Source organism: Callithrix jacchus, chromosome X, assembly GCF_049354715.1.
Source record: "Callithrix jacchus isolate 240 chromosome X, calJac240_pri, whole genome shotgun sequence".
Taxonomy (NCBI): Eukaryota; Metazoa; Chordata; class Mammalia; order Primates; family Cebidae; genus Callithrix; species Callithrix jacchus.
The window spans coordinates 69,287,784-69,310,045 of NC_133524.1; the positions used below are offsets into that span (position 1 = coordinate 69,287,784).

Sequence of the window (22,262 nt, forward strand, 5' to 3'; positions counted from 1 at the left end):
AAAAAGAGAGAGGGCAAAGACATCAGATGAAGCAGCTTCTGAGTATAAGCTGGAGAGTGTGGACTTGACACTTTAGGCAACAGGACATTGGAAGGTTTCGAGCAATGGAGTGATGTGGTTTGATTTATGTTTGCAAAAGCTCACTCTGGCTGCTGTATCATGAACCGATTATAGGCTGCAGAGGTGGAATCAGGGAGCCCAGTGAAGAAGATATTCATTGCAGGGGTCTGGAGAGGGATGATGGTGGCTGGGACCAGGGTGAGGGAAGGGGAGATGATGCTGTGGAGTGCTCCAATTTGAGATAGTTCTAAGGAACGATTTACAGGACTCAGTGAGTGGGTAGGGGAGGGAGAGGAAAGCATAAAAGATGTCTAAAAGCATTCCTCATTTAATTTAGATGATTAAAAAGGATATGATGGAGAAAGTACTGAATGTGGAGATAGACAGGGGTCCAAATCCTGTCTGCACCATACATTAGTTGGGTTCATTTAGTCCAGAGGGAGTGTGTGGCCCCCAGAAGATCCTTAAGCATCTAATGGGCTATGGCCATGGGAACACTGGTGCTTGGGTGAGAAAAGCTCCAGAGGCCACAGTGGGGCTTACAGAGAGAAGGAAGTGAGGACATGGGACACGACGTATAGGCTCCCCAAATGAGAAGCTCAGATAAGAATAAGAGAGGAATGGTGAGGCAGAAAGGTCAAGGGAGAAAGGAGGGGTTCCGTGTCTGCTTTTCTCTTTTGTTTTTCCTCTAATGGGAACATCTTAAGCATGGGCATAGGCCCAACGGAAGAAGCCAATATGGACCTTGGCTAAGCTGCCTCCCCTCTCTTAGCCTGTTTAAGTATCAGTAGAGTGGATTAAACTAGTAATATCTGCCTGACAAGGCTGGTATGAGAAAGATATGCAATGATGGTTTAAAAACTGGTTTGAGGTCAGACGTGGTAGCTCACAGGTGTAATCTCAGCACTTTGGGAAGCTGAAGTGGGAGGATCACTTGAGCCTAGGAGTTCAAGACCAGCCTGAGCAACATAGTGAGACCCCCATTTCTACAAAAAAATAAATAAAATTAGCTGAGTGTGATGGGGTGCGTCTGTAGTCCCAGCTACTCAGGAGACTGAGGTGGGAGGATCACTTGAGCCCAGGATGTTGAGGCTTCAGTGAACCATAATGGTGCCACTGCACTCCAGCCTGAGTGACAGAGCAAGACCCTGTCTCAAAAAGCAGACAAACAAACCAACAAAGCACTTTGAGGAAAGTTTCTATGGCCCTGGTCGTGTTCAGCTTCTTGACCTGAACAGAGGTACACAGATGTGTCCAGGTTGTGATCAATCACTCATTCCTCCTCCCCACCCGCCCATGCCTTTACTCCCCAAACACTTCCAAAACATACCTGTTTCTATTCAAGCTTCCTCATGGGGTTCCTGGAAATACAATCCAGGGTCCCAAGTGCACAACCCAATCAAATTCAATTCTGTTTTCACTTTCAGGATGTCCCACACATTTTAGAATCATCTCAAGTTGTTATGGTTCTGTCTTTTCTAGCCTCTTTGAGCTTTAAGTCCATGTTTACAACCTTGAAGCTACCAAGCTCATACTTAGGATACATCACAAATGGATAAGAGGTCAGGAACCAGATGTTCCCCAAGCCTCTGTTATTCACTTATCACTTTCAAGATTTTTGCCACATTCATCAGTCTTCATGATTTCTACCATATTCATAAATGTATTTTCCCAAGATGCTTCACTCCTGGCCCTTCACACCTGCTCTGAGACCTCTATTTCCCAGGCCATTTTTTCTGGTCTCAGATCGGTCCCCTTGGAAGCCTCACATTCCACAGTTAGCTGCAAAGCCCAAGCTTGGGTTACAGTATCCTGCGGTTCCTCTCTATAATTATCTGTGCCCCCACTAGGCTGAGACAGGCTGAAGTCAGTAGTTTGAGGGAGGTTTGTGGAATTCTTGAAGAAAACTGAAGAGATCTTTGAAAGCTGGGGACTCAACAGGAGAGATCTATAGCATTGGTAATATTACAAATAGTTAACGGCGTGTCCTTCCACTTTCTGTTTCTGGCCAACTCTTCATCCTTCATTACCCAGTCCAAGCATCACCTCCTCTGGGAAGGGATCTCCAGACCTTCCAGACTTCAGAAGCTTCTCTGATAGTCCCACAACATTAGTGATCCTTCTCTGTATTGTCATGGCCTGTGGACGTGTCAGTCACCCCCTCCTAGACAATGCCTGGCACCTCTGTGTCCCCAACCTTGCATTGAGCCTGGCCAGAGGAGATCCCTGGGAACTGCTGAAAGAATGACTGAATGACTAGGCAGTTGAGTGGGCAGATGGATGCAGGGATCCCACTTTAGACCTCTTGCTCCAAAGTCATGAAGCTCTGCTTTCTGGGTGGCACAGTGCCCCAAGTCTGCCAGGCTGAAGCTTTAGCCAGACTCACATTCACAGTGCTCCGTGGCCATGACTATGACAGACAGGCTCCCTGTTCCAGTGAGCATGAATCTGATGACATCAGCATTGAGCAGTACCACGACTCGCCTGAGTAAAGGCACTTGAGGCTGTCTAGCTCCGGGAGAGTTGGTTCCAGGATCCACAGCCCTTCCTCACAGCCAGGCTGCTGGGTCCGCATCGGGCTGCTGAGCCAGCACCACCTGCCCCATGTCACTTATTCCACAGGGCTGCAGCACTCACAGTGAGCGACTGTGTAAGTGTGTCCGTGCTGTGTGCGTGTGTGTGAGAGAGAGAGAGAGAGAGAGAGAAACAAGAGAGCGCGCATGGATTTGCTATGGGACTCATGGAAGGAGCCCTCTCATTGGCTGCCAGGGGTCCCATTTCCAGTCTGCGAATCTCTGGGCTGCCAGCTCTGCTCTCCCCTGGGAAGGCAAAGCAGGCGAAGGAGGGGAGAGGGGAGAGTGGAGTGAGGCTTCAGGTGTGTCTGACAAGGAGGCAGGTACACCTGGTGGCTGCACTGGGCATTCTAGTAGCATCTGATTTTGCTAGCTCCAAGTCTGCAGCCTGACAGCTTTGCACTCTGCCCAGATTTTCCCAGATTTCTGTCAGGACTGGAGACCAGAGCCCATTGGCAGCTGTCACTTACAGAACTGGATCAGTCCCCCAGTGGAGCAGGGAGCTGTGTCACTTAGAATTCCTGGGTAGCACATTCCTTCACTAGTCCCTGTCACACTCCCGGATTAGGCTCTGTTATTGGCCCCTAGCTCCTGCAAGCTTCTGCAGACAGAGTGAGCGAGTGAGCGAGTGAGCGGAGAGCAAGCGGCAGCAGGAATGACAGCACTGAGAGCAGGAACAGCCAGGGACGGTGAGGGCGGGTGAGTTGGGTCCTGGGGGGAGCCTGTGCTGGCCCCCTCTGCAGAGGCAGATGAGGTGGGGGCCATACTCAGGGCTTGTTAGGGTTCCTCTTGGAACCTGGGCTGCTCGACCTGAGTGGAGCACTGAGCAAGGGGGAGGGGCGAAGGGAAGGGGAGAGAGAGGGAGGAAGGGAGAGAGAGAGAGAGAGAGAGAGAGAGAGAGACTGACTGAGAGAAGCTCCTAGCAGGCTCTAGTTCAAGTGAGAGGCTCAGATCTGTACAATTCTGTGCCAGGGGCACAAGTGGGATTTGGAAGAACCATGTGTGTGAGAAGCAAAGCTGAGGTGATGTAAGCACCTGGGGAGGAGCACAGGCAGAGAAGGAGGAGGAGGAGAAAGAGGAGGAGGAGGAGGAGAAAGAGGAGGAGGAGGAGGAGGAGGAGGAGGTGGTGGCGGCCACGGTGGCTGCCAGTCCAGAGCAGAATGATGGGCAACTCTCACCACAAGCAACCGAGGAGTAAGAGCCAAAGCAGGATGCATTCAGCAACAGGTACTCTTTTCCCTTCCCTCCTTTTATGGGGCTCCTACAGCCAGGGCCTCCCAGATGCTGCCATGTGGGGCCCCTGACCCTTGGCATGACTTGCAGGGGCTGGCAGGGGGCAGGGAGAGAGCCCGAGGGAGATGCCGGTGAACTCCTGGCTCCCCTCCTCCTGTGCCAGGCTGAATTGCATAAGTCAGAGTGCCCTGAGTTGGGAGGGGCCAGCCCCTTCACCGGCAACCCTGTGTAGCCTCTGAAGGGTGGCTGAAGTGTCCGAGAAGTGAGCAGCATGTCAATGATTGAAGTTCATGGCTAGGACTGTGCTTTCTCCCTGGATCCAGTAGGCAGAATCTTGGAACCATGCATGGCTTATCTGTTACTAGCCGAGCCTCCTTTGTTATTCAAGCCTTCGTCTCTTCCCCCACACCCCCCGCCCACTGCCTCCATCCCTGCCCTGATCATGCACACCTACACCTCTCCTGGCTCTACCTCATATGCTCCATGCATGGAATGATCCAGGCAAATCTGTTTCTTGCCATGTAATGCCCTGCCCCCCACCTCCCTGCCCCAGCCCTGACAGGGAGTTCTCATGCGTGAGGGAGAGGAGCATTTGCCAGCCTTGAGTTTGTTGTCCCCCTACCCCTGCTCTGCTTTGCCCCTTCCTTGCCCCTCTCCAGATATGGACTCAGGGTGCTGGCATAGTTCTCCCTAACAACTCCCTCCTGGATGCTGACATTGTGGAAATCAAGGTCTGCAGACAACTTTTCCTAGCTCACCTTCCCAGGTGGCGCAAGGGCAATTTGGAATCAACTTCTCTTCATCCTTTTACCCACTTCCATAAACTCTTACTCTCCTACCTACCCCTTGGCCGCTTGAAAGTACCTTGCACTGCTGCCTGGGGTTAGGCTTCATGCACTAGGGCCACAAGTACTTTCTGTCTGTGCCCTCCTCCCTCTGTCTTGGAGTTCCCTCTTCTCTTTTGTCAGCACCCACCCCCGCTCCACCACCATCACACACAGACACCTGTTGCATCACACAGAGTCCAGGAGGAGCCTGCAGTTCCCTCTGTGCCTGTTTGGGAAGCTCTCATCTACCATTCAGGCCACTGGGAAGGAAGGAAAAGTTTTTGCCAAGTTTGACTCACGTTTACTATAAGAAAGCAATAAATTGATTGGCGTCTTGCCAAAAGTGTGCCATGCTCAGGCCCAGAGGGTTGCCTCTGCCTCTTTCTAGGGACTCAGCTGGCTCTGCAGTTGAGAGTGGTTGTCCAAGGCCAGCCAGTCGCAGGGGCAGCCCTAGAATGGGATTCTTACAGGGCGTGGTGGGGAGAGAAGCTACAGGAAAACAACTTGGGGTATCCTGGCAGGCAGAGTAACCATCCCTGGAGCCCACCTGTCAGAGCAGGGCTTCATTTGGCCTCCTATATGGGCTAAATTTGGGCCTCTATGGTGGACTGAGCCAAGAATAAAAATTCTGAGCATTGAAGTTTCTTTGGAATCTTCTAGGGACACACTCGTGGAAGGCCACCATTAGGTAAATGGCCCAAACACCACCTCAGAGCCTCCTGCTTCTCTGCCTCGGAGCTGAAGGCTCGGGACCTGCTAGTATTACATAGAGATGCTCTGCACAGTCCAGTACAGAAACTTGAGGATAACTTTTTACATAATTGCTGATGTGACAACTTGGGACAGTTGTTTCATTTCTTAGAAGTTGCTTTGTATCTTCAATGCCAGCTCCAATCCAGCGTCATCCTAGAGGTAGTACCTATGGGAATAGCCTCTGGCAACACAAGGAGGTGGCCTCATAACGGATTCTCCCTCCCTCTCCCTTCCACCTCCTGGTGCTCACCTTAACCACAGCACCACACCTGCTCACTCACCATCCCTAAGCCATCCCAGAAGCCCCGATTGAACACTCATTCCCACTGAACTAAACTTGTGCCACTCTTTCTCTTCTTGCTCCCTTTTCTCTCTTCCACTTTCTCTTGGTGATCCCACTGTCTTTCCAGTAACCCAAACTAACAGCCTGAGAGTCATCCTTCACTCCTCTCTCTCTCCCTTACCACACACTTTACAGTTTTCACTCAACCATCTATCTGTTCATTCCTTCAAAGAGTAAGTATTCCTTTTCGAGGCTCAGAGGATCTGAACCCCTCCCCTTATCCTACTGTCAATGTCCAAATCCAGACCTTTGGTCACTGTCGCTTATTCTAGAATTGGGCTGCCTCCCTCCACCTCTGACCTTCTCCTAGCCATGCCCAACACAGCCACCAGAATAAGCTGTCCCTGTGCTCCCTTGCTATGAACTCAAGTCTTGCTAATTGGGGTACGAGAGATTAAGATTGCTCCCCAAGTGTGGAGTGGATCTCAGATGACCCAGGGGATCATTGTAGGTTTAACAGAGAAAACTCTTTTTGCCTTTCAAGTTTTGTATATATTTTAATGTGTATTCGAAAAATATATAACTAATACATCAAACCCATGGTTTCTCATATTTTTCAAAATTAGGGTAAGGTTAAATGCTTTTTAAGTGAATCTTTTTGAATAAAATGATTAAGTAAATAGTAGTACAGGAGGCACATGGAAATGGCAGAAGTTGGGAAACTGAGATACCAATGCCTGAGGCTTGAGAAGCACCCATGTCTAGGATAAAGTATACTTTCCTTAGCATAACTTAAAGATCTTCCATGATTGGGTCCCTCCTACTTCTCCAACCTCACCTGCTGTCACTTCTCACCTTGAAATTGATCCAGCCATATTGAATGAATTGAAGGTCTCCAGATGCTCCCATTCAACATTTCCATGCTTTCATTAATGCACTTTCCTCTGCCTGGAACACCTCCTTCACCTGCTATCTTCTCCTGACAATTTTCTATTCAGCCTTGAGAATCCTGATCCTGTGTTTCCTCTTGTCTGAAACTGTCCCTGACTGATCACCTTCCTTCATACAAAATTAATTAATGGAGTTCATTATGCCCTCCTCAGTGCTAAATTGATACCTGTACATAATTTTATCATTGCTGGTATTATCATTTTTGTAGTTATTGCATGTTTAGCTCCCCCTAGTAAAATATAAGCTTTTCAAGGGCAAGGGCTACAATTTGTATACCAAAGGGTGGGAAAGATCCCTTGACCAGGAGTCAGAAAGTTTCTGGTATCTCTTGCCCAGTAACCTGCAGGGTGATCTTAGGCAGGTCATCCACCTCTGCTACCCCTGCCCTTTGGCTCTAAAAAGCTACGGATCCTCAGTGGGGGATCCTTAGCACATTCCCAGGGTGATTGGGAAGATGCGATGTGTGATAGCTAGAAAAGCTTTTGAAATTTGAAGTTGCTTTTCAAAGGAAGAAGAGTGATTATGATTGCAGAGGAGGGAAACTTTTCTCCAAGGATGGAGCCAGAAGTGAGCCCCACATGTGTAGGGGACTGTGGTGGAGCAGTCAGGCTGAGCTGCAACAAGGAAGGGATGAGGGAAAGCAGGCACACAGCGGGTAGGGGTGAGGGTGGGGTCGGGGTGGGGCGGGGCAGTCGCAGCATGTGGAAGCCCAACAGGACCTTAGAGCATAGGTTGCTTTAAGACTGGAAAGCCTTGTCTGCCAAGCTCACGAGTTGGGATTGAGTTCTCACCAACTCCCACCGTCCCTTTCACCTATTGAGTGAGTGTAGCACTGTCACCCTGTGAATCTGTACATAGTGGGGAGGGGGATAGGGGAATGCATGCCAGTGCCATTATCACTACACAGCATATGCATAGCTGTGGAGATATGAACCATCTATTTGAACTAGCATCCCACAGAGAAGAGAAAGAAAGCTAATATCCATCATGCACCTATTATATGCCAGCACTTTTCATCCACAACTTTACTTAACTCTCAGAACAACCACCAGGAAGGGATTATTGATGCCATTTTACAGATAAGAAAACTGAGACTCTAAGAGAGAGCAGCCTCATGATCTGATAACAAGGAAGCTGTGGAACCAGGATTTGAGCCCAAATCTAACTCTCAAGCCTGTGCCTGTTGCCTCATGCCATGTGCTTCTCATCATCTCTGCATCTGTGACAGGCATTAGTAACCCTGGAGACTGGATGTGGTGGAAGGGAGTCTGGGCTTGGTTGTGGTAGGGCTAGAAAATCTCTATGGCAACAAGGCTTGCAATGCCCAGCCTTGTAGAAGTCCCACCATATGTCTGTTTGATGGCATATTTGTACTGTTGGAATAATTGAACTCACTGGGGACTCCATGTTGGGTCCAGAAGCTAGAGTCAGGGATTCCTGAGGTAGTGAGAAAGCAGAGGATTCTTGAATTTAAGCCTAAACCAGGTTAGGCTGAGAGAGGCTTCATGACGACTGGCATCATGCTGGTTTCTGACATTCCCCTCCCTACAAGCAACTGCACCAGCACTGTAAGCAAGGTGATCTGTGCTTCAGGATGAAAATGAGTCCACCGTTCTCTTCTCTGTACCTAAACAAAATGAGGAAATCTTCTCATTGCATTTGCAAGGCATTTTTATAGTTGACCTGGCCCTTTCATCTTCACAAGTTTATTGAATTCTCACATCCTCGATTTCAGTATGGTGGAAGCTAAAGTGGCAGAGACTTATAAGGGAGTGCATTGACCCCTAGCCCCCTGGGGACCTCTTCCTGAATACCTGTTTTCTAGTCAGACTTGATGAGCTCATTGGAAGGTATAGAAGAAGTTAAAATTATAGAACAAAATATTTCCTGGTGCTCTCCTCCCACAACTGAGAGGCGTGTTGGAGCCAGAGGCATAGACCTCTGGGGGTTGGGGCCAATCGTGTTATGCCCATATTTTCTGGGCCAGAACGTAGAAGGAAACAAAAAGCAGGTGTAATAAAAAAGGTTCAGCGGCCACCCTAATGTCAAATAATAGGGGAATGGCAAAATAAATATGTTGTATCCAACTTCACTAAAATGTGGTAGACCCATGAGAGCTGATTATGAAGATTTGAGCAACAGGGACAATGCTTATAAGAAAGCATAACATGCAAAAGGCAAAACACAAAACTGCTTCTGCGCTGAGCTTCACAAACCCTGCAGAAAGTATGCCTGCACATGGCCAATCATTGGAAGAGAATTGTGGAAAAATCAAAATTCGATTTATTGTGGGTGGCAGGCTTGGTGGATTTTTCTTTCCCTTAGATTTCCATTAATGTTGTTATAATGTTGTTTGTGCAAAGAATAATAAAAACCATTAACACATACAACAATTACACTGGCAAATCATTCTGTCAAGCTGAGAGACTAAATCATGTCATTTCCCTGAGCCAGCAAATGCATTTGGAAGACTTAAAGACAAAATTAGGTGCCTTTGTGGAGAGGCAGCTACAAGGAATGGGGAGAGGTCATGAAATTAGTGTGGGAAGCTGCACGTTTGAACTCAAATCCAGATCCTTACAGTAGAGAAAGTTATTTCACCCCTGTATCCTCAGCTTGTTCATCTGCAATGTAGGAATAATGATAGTAATAATAGCCTGAGGAACAAATGATCCTGATGGGACATTCTCAAGGACCTCATGAAGTGTAAAATGCTGCACTTTGTAAAACCTTATCATGGTATGTGTACAGATGCTTTGAAACAAGAGTGTTTCACTGTCCCACCCCAGTAGAGAAGAAAGCCAGCCTGGGCCTGTGCTGCTGGGTGGCTTCGGTTGGCAACCACCTTGTCTTCTCTGAGTGCTAGGGACCATTGAAATCTGATTAAGCAAGTAAAGCTTTCTAGTTTTTGCCTTGGATGGGAAATCATCAGGAAAATGTTGTGGGTTTTTCTCCTTCTCTTAAATGCTTGAACTGTCAGCATGGGGAAGACTTCCACAGTTCTTGGCTTCTCAGCTAGACTTGGCCAGTTACAAGCTGTGTGTCTTCAGGCAAGTGACCTAAGCTCATGGAGCCTCCTTGGTCAGTTGGAATTAATAGTGCCTACCTCATGGGGTTGTCGTGAGGATGAAATCAGGTGCTGCATGTAAAGCACCTGCTATGTAGTAAGCGTGTGTGAGCTGCCGTTGTTATTGCTTAAGATGATCAGGGTAGGAAAGGTCTCTAGGAATACCTGAACTAAGGGTTCTCAACAAGGGGGTGAGAGGGATGTGGAGGAGGTCTTCAGGGAGCATAGTGTATATATATATATATTTTTTGAAATGGAGTTTCGCTCTTGTCACCCAGGCTGGAGTTCAATGGTGCGATCTATGCTCACTGCAACCTCTGCCTCCTGGGTTCAAGTGATTCTCCTGCCTTAGCCTCCCAAGTAGCTGGGATTACAGGCACCCACCACCATGTCCAGCTAATTTTTTGTATTTTTAATAGAGATGGGTTTAGCCATGTTGGCAAGGCTGGTCTCAAACTCCTGACCTCAGGTGATCCGCCTGCCTCGGCCTCCCAAAGTGCTGGGATTACAGGTGTGAGCCACCGCGCCCAGCCAAGCACAGTGTATATTAAGTATGGTCATGCATATCATTATTTTTGCATGGCAACATTTTTGTCTCCATTATGGTGAGACCCGGGTATTTTAGTAAAGGTGAGGTGTGTACTTAGAAACCACTAATCTCCCACAAACCTTTCATGTTATGGGTACATGAAGGTAAGGTGACATTCCCAGAGTCACACAGCTACAGAGATCAATAGGGGCAACAGTTCATCTGCTTTCCCCATCACTGCCCAAAAATTGTCCTGTGACCTCTGGGATTTCCTTGTTACCAGAGTAGAGACACCCTAGGGCACGTAGCCATGGCCATAGAGCCATTATCAAACTGGGAGAAACCAGACAAGACTAGGACATTGAGAAGAGGCGAAAATGATGCTTGAGACTACAAAGAAAGACGTCCTTGGTAGGAGACCCTACACACTGACGTGTCAGCTGCTCATCACCCCCAGGCAGGACTTTCAAACAATCTGGGCTAAGGTGGCCTCCTAAGTGCCATCTCCAGTCATGTGGAGTAAATGGTCTTTGATGAAACCTTCATTTCTGTCAATAGCAGATTTTCTATTTCAAAAGTCAGTTTCTCTCAAAATCTCCCAGAGCACAGACAGAGGGATATGGGGTCCCAGGAGCAGGGTGCGGCTCCTAAGTGCTCCCCACCTTTCGGGTGGAGTGTGTTCTCTGAGGTTTGTTTCTGGCATTGGGGAGGGTAGCACAGAGCCATCTCTATCTATTCCTTTTGTGGAATTCATAGGCCTGGCCAGAGTGGGGTGCAGGTAGGGTGCTGTTCAGGCTCTTTAAGCTTGTCTCAGAGATGTGCAGTCCCTTTCCCCATGCCACACAGAAGATAAAAGGCATGCATCATCCGTTTGGAATATTCTGACCCACCTAGCAGCCTGGGGCCCTGCTTCTGCTTCTGGCACCTGGTTTGGAGGTTTCTAGCGTCCAAGGTTTAGCTCTTCACACTTCCCCCACCTCCCCACTGCTGAACACTGCCACTTCTACCCTCTCCCCTGCCAGAATATTGACTCTTCTACCCCTGCACCATAACTGTCTTCCTGGCTGGCTTGGGGGATGGGAGCGGTCTGCCCAGGGTACAGAACAAGGTTGGAAAGGTTGAGAGTCATGATGCTCACAGCCAGAGGTCACACTGCTGGTTCTGAGGATGAAGATGGCTCCCCACGCCCTTATTATCAGGCCTCCAACCCCAGAAACATGAGATCTGTGTCATGGAAATTTATACACACAGCTGTTTCCCCACCCAGGGACAATAGGTTATCATGACTGCAGCCCAAAGAACCCACAAACGTGAGTTGGAACAAAAGACAAGTGGGCTGGAACTCTAATTTGTGGAGTCTTCCCATCTCAAATAACATGTGGCTCTGGCCATGTACTATGTCAGCTCCTATCACAGCAACAGCAGCCATCTCCAGCCAGAGATCCCTCTGGGTGAGATGTGACTGTGAAACAGGATGACAAACTCAGGCATGTGTAAGGCAGGCTAGAGAGAATAGCCAGTGGGAAAGCCAAGCCCAGAGTAGGAGCAGCAGTGTTTTAGAAAGGTGGCCCTCCTGGGCCTTAGAGGGAAGGCTCAGGATACCGGTCAGATAGGCCATAGGACGGTTGCTAGCATACACGGGCCAGCTCCCACAGGGCTTCTGTGGAGCCAGGCAGTAGCCTGAGCAGTGTGCAGATATTTACTCACTGAGTCGACACAGCAACTTTATGGCATAGGTCCTTTTATTAGCTCCTATAGGGTATATATAGATGAGAAACCACAGGCTACATAAGTGATCTATAGACTAGAAACTGAGGCTCAGAGAGGTTAAGTGACATGCTCAAGGGCACATGAGCTATAAATGGTGAGTCTGGGATTTGAGCACAGGCAGTAGAACTCCCAAGTCTGTCTTCTTAGCCCCTATGCTAATCTGCCAATGTGAGGGAGGCAAGGCAGTCAGGCTGTCCTTGCCTTTAGCCCACTAGCTGGGCTTTAAGACTGGACTTTCATAAAAACTGGTGCAGTGGTTCTCCACCTGGGGAGAGACTATCAAGGCCTAGGTTCCACCCCTCAGAAGTTCTGGTTTAATTAATCTGAAGTGAAGTTCAGCCTCCAGAGAGTACAGAGAGTAGGGTGGAAACAGGCTTTGCTGGAATCTGCAGTCTATTGGAGTTTCCACAGAAGCTCCTCAACTTAAAAACACGTAGCATCTCTCCCATCCTGACAAATATCTAACTCCCTTCTCTAGTTCTGCCTCTCCATCCAGCTACTGCTCTTTCCTCTCTAACGACAGCCAGATTTCCTGAGAGGTGTCTCCCCTCCTCTCCCATTTCCCTCCTTAACCTACTGCAGTCTGGCCTCTGTGAAGCCATCCTTGCCAAGGTCACCCTCTGGGTGGTGCTACAGTGAATGTTGCTTACACCTCAGACTACTTAAATTCTTGAACGCATCAAACATTCCTTGCACCTGGAAATGAAACTTTCTTCCCACCTCAGGGATAATGTGCATTCTCCCTGTCTAGATATTTCAGCTCAGTCTTTTTCATTTTTTTTCTTTTTTATTATTGTACTTTAGTTTCTGAGGTACATGTTCATGTTATGCAGGATTGTTGCATAGATACATACATGGCAAGGTGGTTTGCTGCCTCCATCCTCTCATCACCTATACCTGGCATTTCTCCCCACGTTATCCCTCCCTACCCTCCCCACCCCCCTCTGTCCCTCCCCTAGCCCCCCCAACAGTACCCAGTGTGTGATGCTCCCCTCCCTGTGTCTATGTGTTCTCACTGTTCAACACCCGCCTATGAGTGAGAACATGTGGTGTTTGATTTTCTGTTCTTGTGTCAGTTTGCTGAGAGTGATGGTTTCCCGATTCATCCATGTCCCTACAAAGGACATGAACTCATTGTTTTTTATGGCTGTGTAGCATTCCATGGTGTATATGTGACACATTCTCTTTGTCCAGTCTATCATTGATGGCCATTTGAGTTGGTTCCATGTCTTTGCTGTTATAAACAGTGCCACAATGAACATATGTGTACGTGTGTCTTTATAATAGAACAATTTATAGTCCTTTGGGTATCTACCCAGTAATGGGATTGCTGGGTCAAATGGAATTTCTATTTCTAGATCCTTGTGGAATTGCCACAGTCTTTTTCTGTGGCTTCTGTACCATGCTGTACAAATACATTCTGAAGGTAGGGTCTCCAGAGACCCATGCATGAGCTCTGGCCCTGCCCTCAAAGGGCTGAAAGTCTTTTCAATGCAGATGGCTCTGTACATGTGCGAGGATAGACCTCCATCTTGACCTTTCCTTCAAGCTGCTTCCTTATCTTTCTGTGTCCCTGGCAAAGATAGAAAAGAGAGTAAATCTCACGCTGAGTCTCTTTCCACCCTGTGAGCAAGAACCAGTGATGCCTCTCTTCCGATTAGAAGATAGTTACTGGAACGAGGGCTCAATCAATCGCCCATGCTCGTTTTGCCAATGCAGTCATTTAGTAACGAAGAGCAAAAAAGTCCTTTTGTAAGGAGCTTCTCCCACATGAGACTGGTTTCCTGGGTCCTTGTCCTTCAAAACAAAGAGAAACAAATTTGAACAAGATATGTTTTCAATGTTTGAAAGTCAGTGATTCTCCTGTGCTTTGTGCACCGAAAAATAGGCTTTGCTGGAATCTGTAGTCTATTGGTGGAAGTGGAGGTAGGCGAAGAGGTAGGGAAGATCAGCAGGGTTCTCCTGATACCATAAAGAGCAAGCTGGATGACTCCAAGTCTCATCCTTCAGCTGTTGGGCCTTGGGAAAACCCCTTTCCCTTTCTGAGCCTCAGTTTCCTCCCCGGATTAGATGGAACTAGTTGTCTTTAACTCCTCTGTGGTGAGGATGATAGATGACCTCTATGTGCTATAGAGTAGGCCATTGCTTGGCATTGGGGGAAATTGAATGGAATTGCATCCAGCCTTAGTTCACAGACTCGTTCCAGGCCGAGAGAGAAAGTGTGTGTGTACAAGAGAGACTTGTGAAAAACAAGGCCTATCCCTGTGCACGCCTCTCCTCTGGGAAGGAAGGGGCCTGCACAGTGACAATAGACCAGGGGCGCTGACTCAGACAGCCAGTTCCTGTTCATTTCCCCTTGCTGCAGGACAGCCGCTGAGAGGGAGGTCAGCCCTCCAAGGGGCTCTGACTTGGGCCTTTGGCTGAGAATCTTACCTAGGGAAAGACAAGCCCAATTCACAGATAACTTCCCTCGCCGGTCCACTGTGACTAGGCTGACGGGACCAGGGTGGCTGTGGGTGGAGTGCAGGGGGGGATGGAAAAGAGAGAGGAAACTCACTTTTGAATCCTGAGTTGCTTTCCCTAGTCTGGGCTGCCCAGGAGCAACTTCACTGGGTAAAGGAGTATGTGATCGATGGGACCAAACTGACCCAGCCAGGGTGCTGGGAAACAGGGTTCAGGAAATTCCCTGGGCACTCACTGAGGAACCTGGGGACAGGGTTTGGGACAGTGTGGAGCCTTTTGGCTCCCTGCCCCCAGTGTGGGCTCAGCACACACTTATCTCGTGCATGAGGACTTGCTGGATGTGGATTCTTGGTTATCCACACGGCTGGGATGGAGATAGCCGACTCTGTCACCCTCTTCTGGAGCCGGGGAGGTGAGTCGTTGGAGGAGGAGGGGTGCATGCTCAACAGAGGGGAGAAGGGAAGGAACTGGGGCTCATGAAGGAGGAGCTTTGTGCATTCACAGCTATGCTGAGGCAGCCTGGGCTGCCTTGGGAAGGAGTGGGACCGCATACTAGAGGTGTGCACAGAGGGGCAGGATGGCCACTTAACAGAGATCCTATGAAGGGAATTCATAATTGGATGGCTCTGGAAGGGAGGGTGAATGCGATCACAACCCAACCCTGATACTCTGGGATCGTAAAGAGTTAATAAAAGTGATAAAGGAATTGTGTGTGTGCGTGCGTGTGTGTGTGTGTGTGTAAGAAATACTGCACCTCTTATTTCCTATAAATTGACTTAACACAGATTCTGAGGCCTTGTCCCTTGGGTGGTAGAAGATTCCATCTCATTCAATCTTGATGCTTTATTTGCCTCCTGGTCTCCTGCTAAAATGCTGAATTTATTTTTGCAATACCAAGGCATGTAGGCAAGGAGAGGCAGGAAAGGGGGTCTTCTGTAGACACAGGTTACTACCAAAAGACCAAGAGCCTTGTAATTGCAGTTCAAGCCAAATCTCCTGGCGGTAAGGCAGAATCAAGTGTAGGGTCCTGTGCTGCACCAGGACCCCTCTCTAGCTCCTGTGAAGAAGACTAGCCACATGGTCGTTGGGGAAGGGGGCACTTGATACCACAGTGACATGCCCTTGAAAATGTCTGGAAGCTACCGCTTGTGGAGGTAGCTGACAGGACAGCCTAAGTCCATGCTGTGTGTCTGGAGTTTTAGTTGGCCATTTGCAGCAGGCATATGCTCAAGAGGAGTTTATGAGCTAAAGTAATTTGAAAGTAGAGTGACGGGACCAAAACTGAAGTCCCATGAGGACCACATGCTGTTAGGCATGGAAAAGAATCAGAGGAAAGTTGTCTTTGGTCTTCAGGTCTTTGAGGGACTGTCACAGGATGAATGGAGTAGATGGGGTCTGCATGGGGCGTCAGGAGGCAGAGCTGGGGTCTGTAGACAAGGAGGAAGTTTCCAACAGGCTCTCCATGGGTGCAGTGGGCTGCCTAGAAAAGGAGCCAAGGGTCTTGGTAACTTCAGCAGGTTTCTTTTTTCACAGAGATGCAGGGTGAGCCCTTGAGAACGGCATGTGAGAGCAAGCTTTCTGCTTCCAGGGGAAAGAGAATGGGATGGAGGGGCTGCCCTCACCTGGGATGAAGGCCTCACACCCCCGTGACCTCCACTTTCGCAACTTCTCCCCTGGTCTGGCCTCCCTCACCTCTCTCCCTCCTATGGGGCTCCCTGCTTCCACTCTCCAGCCCATTCTTCACTCTGCAGCCTGAGTGAACCTTTAAAAAAGCTGCCCCAAATCCTCTGATGGCCTCCGATAGCCCACTGGTAAAGTCCAGATTTATTTCTCTTCTCTATTGGCTCCTTTCTACTCTCTAAAAACAGAGCCAAGATAAGATCGTTTCTCACTCTAACACAGCTCTGACATTTCATAAATCTTTGTCCTAGACAACTGGAAAAGGCTATATTTAACCTTCCACCTTATAGCTTTTAATGGAGGGACTTGCTTCAGGCACTGCGGTCTAATGCCACAGGAGACCAGAGTCTTTTCTTTGTTCTCCGCCAGCAGAGCCGCAACCTCAAGAGGCGGAGGCCACAGGGGCCTCTCCCTCCAGTGGGACACACCGGCTGCTTGGCCAGGCCTCTGTCCTAGAGTACCCACCTTTCCCTGTCTCTAGGTGAAGGAGGTCCCTGTCACACCTTGTGAAGTGTGACCCTTCAACTTTCTGATCTGCATATACTTGAAAGACTCCTCATTAACCCCATAGCTGAGATAAGTGGGCCAGGTAAGCACAAGAATAAGTCAGACAGGGCTTGGGAGTCTGGGCTAGGGGAGGGAGCCAAAGAGAAGAAATGTATGGTCAAGGGTCTCGTTGTGCAGGGTGCAGAGCGAGGGTGGGGAGGGAAGCAATGCTAAGTAATGTACCAGACCCTGTGCTAGGAGCTTTGCATTGATTGCCTCCCTGTTCCTGCCTCTCCTTGCCTACCTGCCTTGGTATTGCAAAAATAAATTCAGCATTTTAGCAGGAGTTCAGAAGGCAAACAAAGGCCCAAGATTGACTGAGATGCATTGGTCTTTGCATTGATTGTACTGGTTGTGTGATGCTCACAACACCCCTGTGAGGTGGGTACCATCCTTACCCACGTGATACTCCAGTGAGGAGGCTTAATTTACTTAAGTGACTTATCTTGAGTCATACAGAGTTAGGAAGTGACAGAATGGGAATTGAACCCAGGCCCATCAAACTCTAAAGCGTAGTTGCTTTGCCCGGTGTCAGGATGTCCATGGCTGACCTGGCACTGCCCTTTGGAGCAGCTCTGATGTGATGGCCTCCCTCACTTCCTTGGGATTCTTTTGTAAACACTTGAGTCTCTGGTAGGTTCTTTTCACAATGCCCATCACCCAGGCCACAGGCCCACAGTCAGGCTCTTCAGCCTGGCTGAAGAGCCCAGCAGTTTGGAATCTCTGATGGTTCTCCATGTTCTCAGACCTCATGGTCTGGGTTCTCCCACACTGTGTACTCTTCAGCCTTGCAGATGACAGCTACTGGGATCAGTAGACTAAAACAATGAACTATACTATCACTTTTTTCCATGTTAACAGTTCCCTGGACTGCTAACACTAACAACCTCTGTGGCCTTGGACAAATTTGTCCCTCCTATGGTCCCAGCTTCCCCAGAGTGGGAAGATAAGATGCTCTCTCAGGTCCTTCTTATTCGAAGAGTCTAGGATTCGCAGGGTCCCCCTCTCTCCAGCCCCACCCTTGCTGCTTCCCCCCTACAGTGCTGGGATGAGGGCATTGGTTTGGAAACCTTTTCTGAGCCAAGCAATGGACACAGTGACATAGTGGCAATAACAACCACATTTGTAGGCTACTTTATTGCTTACCAACTGTTTTCACAGTCTGCGAAGTGGTAGGGAGGGAATTCCAAGGCGATTTTAATGGTACCTAGTACAGCTTTAAAGAACATTGAATTACATGGTGAGAAAACCATTCTCTTTTCCTTCTCTTTCCAGCTTTCTGATTACATCAAGGAGAAGGTCTCAGTGTGGCGCTATTCTTCAACCTCTGTAATGCTTACTAATTTTCTTTCATAACAAAGCTAGAGCAGGCCTCAGGCTCGAAGACATGGACAGGCAACAATATTTACACAGAATTTGATTACTCTCTTCTGTTCTCATTGTATTTCTTTATACAGCCACTTTCTATTTGTGGCAGGTGATACTCCTTTTGGTTTTGGTTGTCGTATAGAATTTCTTTCAATATAGATTTGTTTAAGGAAAAAAAAATTCACTTAGAGAAATAGGTTAAACTGTAAATCGAACCAGTGGAGCGTAGATACTTCAAAACTTGTGGAAGTTGTACCCCAATTGCCAAAACTTGGGCAAAACTGGAATGTGGCATTCACTCAGCAGATGTTTTCTAAGCACCAAGTTCCTACAGCCTAGAAGGCCCTGCACAATCTGTCTCTGCTCTTGTCCCAGACTTTATTGCCCCTTACTCCCCCTGCCCACATACTCTGTTGTGCCTTCCAGCATGTTGTGTCCTTTTTCTGGAATGTCTTTCACATATCCTTGCCCATTCATTAAACCTTGGCTCATCTTTCAAGACTCAGTTTAAATGGCACCTCCTCCAGGAAGTCTTCCTTCAAATCCCCCAGGTTAAGTTCAGCTTAGCACCAGGTTCATGTCTCTATTGTAACATCTTTCACATTCCCGTAATCATTTGTTTACAGGCCTATATCCTCCACCCTTGGTTCCCAATGCATTTCATAAGAAAAGCTTGAGGAGAGAGCGGGAGAGAGAAGTATATAACTATGAGTGAGGCCTATGTCAGTGACTGGTCCTGGAGACTATCACAGCTCCTCCTGTCACTTGGAATTGAGGCTTTCCCGATGCCAAGCCAGAGTCTGGACAGGCCACAAACCCAGCCTGGGGCCTGCAAGTCATGTGCAGGATGTTTATAGGGGTACTTCTGGGATCAGCATCTGGAGTCTAAGGGAAGGATGCAGGACTGATTGGAGGGAGAAATTAGGCTGTTATGCTATCCTAATGACAGCCTCAGCTGACACTTGGGGAGCTCTGGAACTGGGTTGGTCCTTTAGAGTTTTTCGAAGTCAAGATGAGGGGCCCAGTCCTGACTCTGAGCCCTGACTCAGATGCAGGCTGCCCCCAGAAGGAAGCACAGCCTTGAGCAAAGCATCTCTGTCTGAGGAGGGAGCTGGGCACTTCCCAAAGAGGGCCAGCAGCCAGCAGCAGTCCCGCAGCTGAGGGAATAAGACCTTCAGTCCTGAATGGGAATCTGGGCACGCGTCACAATGTCTACCACAGGGGCCTGGTCAGAGCCTCTGGGGCTTCAGGGCTGGGGAGGCAGTGAGGAGAGAATAGTGGTTTAAAGAGCAGAGTGCGGCTCTCACGAGTTGATGGCTGGTAGGACCTAGTAAATGTTTGCTAAAAGACAGAATAGCTGGGTATGATGTTCCAGTCACTGGGCTTACAGGCAAGGAGGATACAGAGGCAAACAAGTCACAGGGAACTTCTGGTATCATTGAGCCAACAGAAGTGTAAGACTATTCCAGAACAATGCGCTAAGTGCTACACCTGTGATGTATACCAAAGACCAGGTTTCCACAGCACTTTGTTCATGTTTTTCTTGGAGGTCTTCTATTATGACCTTCCAACAACCCTCTAAGGCACAAATTATTGTCCTCACCCTACGCATGTGAAAATAGAGATCCAGGGATTTGCTTTAGACCTCACTGCAGGTCAGACCCCCCAAGGCTGGGATGACCCCCAGCACAGCCTGCCTTTATAGCCCAGAGCCTCTCCCCTGCACTACCCAGCCCCTCTCAAAGACACATGCAGTTCTTTGCTTATTATATAGATTTGATCTCGACCTAGCCCTGAAAGATAGCAAAATAAGGGTGTCAGAAGAAAGTAGGTTTGTACCTTTATTTTCTTAACCTGCTTGGTATGCTTTCAGAAATAGATATATTCGGATCATATTTATAACCATGACATTCTTTTTTATTCTGGTTTTCTTTTTCATTCTGGTTTTCTTTTTCCTGCACCTTCTTAACCACCTGTGAAATTCATCCATTGCACTTATCATCTGCTTTTCCATGTCTTGTCTCAAAAGTGAGAAAACTGGGATCAAAATCCAGGTAGTTCCTTTTGAGCTGTGAGAGGAGAAATATAGGTATTTTAAAATGTCAGCCTTATTCAAAAAAGCAAAACTTTCTTGGTTTGAAACAGTAAGAATGTATGAGAACAAGAACATTTCTGATTTTCTGTATGATCACTGCTCTAGGAGAGATTCCTTTGTCTGTGGGGGGTATAGTTTGAAGAAAAGACCACATAGAGGCAACTAGAAATCCCTTTGAGGAGCTGGGTACCCGGCAGGGCAGCTGCTCCCTACTCCCTCCTTGCCACCCATGGGTTGTACCCTCTCCCCCATCTTTGTGCCCACCCTCCTCCTCAAATTCCAGGCCAAGTCCTTTTTTTATCTTCCTTCCCTGCCTAAAAAATTCTTCAGGGCCTCTTTCCCTGTCAGATGCCAGTGAAGGCAAATGATGAGGCTGAGCAAAAAGAATTCTAGCATCTCTCCCAATGGGCTTCCTTGTGGTCTGCCTGGTCCCAGAGTTCACCTAAAGCAAAGCTTTTCTCTAGAGCTTTCCTAGCAGAAGTCATCACACTGTAGAGACCCAACAGTTGTTTTATGTTCCAGAGGAGAAAGATGTTCCATCTTCATATGTTCCCAGCAGTCAGAAAGATACACATGTCCTGTGGCCCTCACATGACTTCATTTTCCATCACTAGCACAGAACCCTAATTAAAAATTTCCTTTCTCTTTGGATCTGCCAAATACCTTGCTGGCTTCGTTGGATAAACAAGGGGGCCCTCATTTCTCATATTTCCTTATAGGGAGATGCAGTAAGTAATGGGGGTCACAGGAGTCCGCTTTCTGCTTTAAAGATTAGCAAGGTACTCTGGGCACAGTGGCTTATGCCTGTAATCCCAGCACTTTGGGATGCTGAGGCAGGCGGATCACTTGAAGTCAGGAGTTTGAGACCAGCCTGGCCAACATATCGAAACCCGTTTCTACTAACACTACAAAACTTAGCCCGTGGCAGGCACCTGCAATCCCAGCTACTCTGGAGGCCGAGGCAGGAGATTAGTGGTGGTGGGCACCTGTAATTAGTGGTGGCAGGCACCTGTAATCCCAGCTACTTGAGAGGCTGAGACAGGAGAATCACTTGAATCTAGGAGAAAGAGGTTACAGTGAGCCAAGATCATGCCACTTCACTCTAGCCTAAGTGACAGAGTGAAATTTCATCTCAAAAAAAAAAACAAAAAAGAATTAGCAAGGTAAATAAACCACCCTTATCAAGATGTAAATTTCAAAGGGGTAAAAACATGACTTTCATTCAAATGTATAGTGGTCATATAAGTGGATCGTATAAGTGAATCATACGATATTTGTTCTTTTGTGTTTGGCTTCTTTCGGTTAGCATAATGTCTTCCAGACTTAACTATATTATAGCATGTGTCAGAACTTCATTCCTTTTTTTACATTCTACTTTATGGATATCTCATTTTATTTCTCTATTCATCTGCCGATGGACATTTAGCGTCCGAGGCTTAGCTCTTCACACTTCCCCCACCTCCCCACTGCTGAACACTGCCACTTCTACCCTCTCCCCTGCCAGAATGTTGACTCTTCCACTCTTGCACCATAACTATCTTCCTGGCTGGCTTGGGGGATGGGAGAGGTCTGCCCAGGGTACAGAACGAGGTTGGAAAGGTTGAGGGTCATGATGCTCACATGCTACAGTATAGTTAAGTTGGGAAGACATTATGCTAACCGAAAGAAGCCAAACACTGACAAATATTGTATGATTCTGCTTACATGAAACATGTAGACCAGGCCAATTCATAGAGGCAGAAAGTAGACTAGAAGTTACCAGGGCCTAGGAGAAGAGAGGAATAGGAAATTACTGTTTATCTGATATAGTGTGTCTGTTTGGGGTGATGAAAAATTTTGGAAATCGATAGTGATGATGGTTGTACAACATTGTGAATACATTTCATGCCATTGAATTGTACACTTAAAAGGGCAAATTTTATCTTATATATATTTTACTGCAACAAAAATAGTTTTAAAAAGATATGAGAGACTTCACAAGAATGCTGGAATAAGATTTAAAAGTTGGGGCCAGGCACGGTGGCTCCTGCCTGTAATCCCAGAACTCTGGGAGGCCAAGGTGGG

At 47.9% G+C, this 22,262-nt stretch overlaps 1 protein-coding gene across 8 annotated transcripts in view; it reads left to right on the top strand.

Annotated features, from left to right (window-relative positions):
- NHSL2 (NHS like 2) overlaps positions 1-22,262 on the top strand; it is a 247,155-nt gene that overhangs the window by 164,049 nt on the left and 60,844 nt on the right. The window contains exons 1-2 of one of the 8 annotated variants that reach the window (XM_078362926.1): positions 3,252-3,332; positions 3,606-3,860. The exons of 2 other annotated variants lie outside the window; for them this stretch is intronic. In XM_078362926.1, coding sequence (XP_078219052.1) covers positions 3,794-3,860 — 67 coding nt within the window. In that variant the 5' untranslated portion in view covers positions 3,252-3,332; positions 3,606-3,793. Of the gene's footprint in view, positions 1-3,251; positions 3,333-3,385; positions 3,861-14,421; positions 14,922-22,262 lie in introns of those variants that run through there. 5 more of the 8 variants (XM_078362930.1, XM_078362924.1, XM_078362929.1 and 2 more) reach the window with 5 other exon arrangements.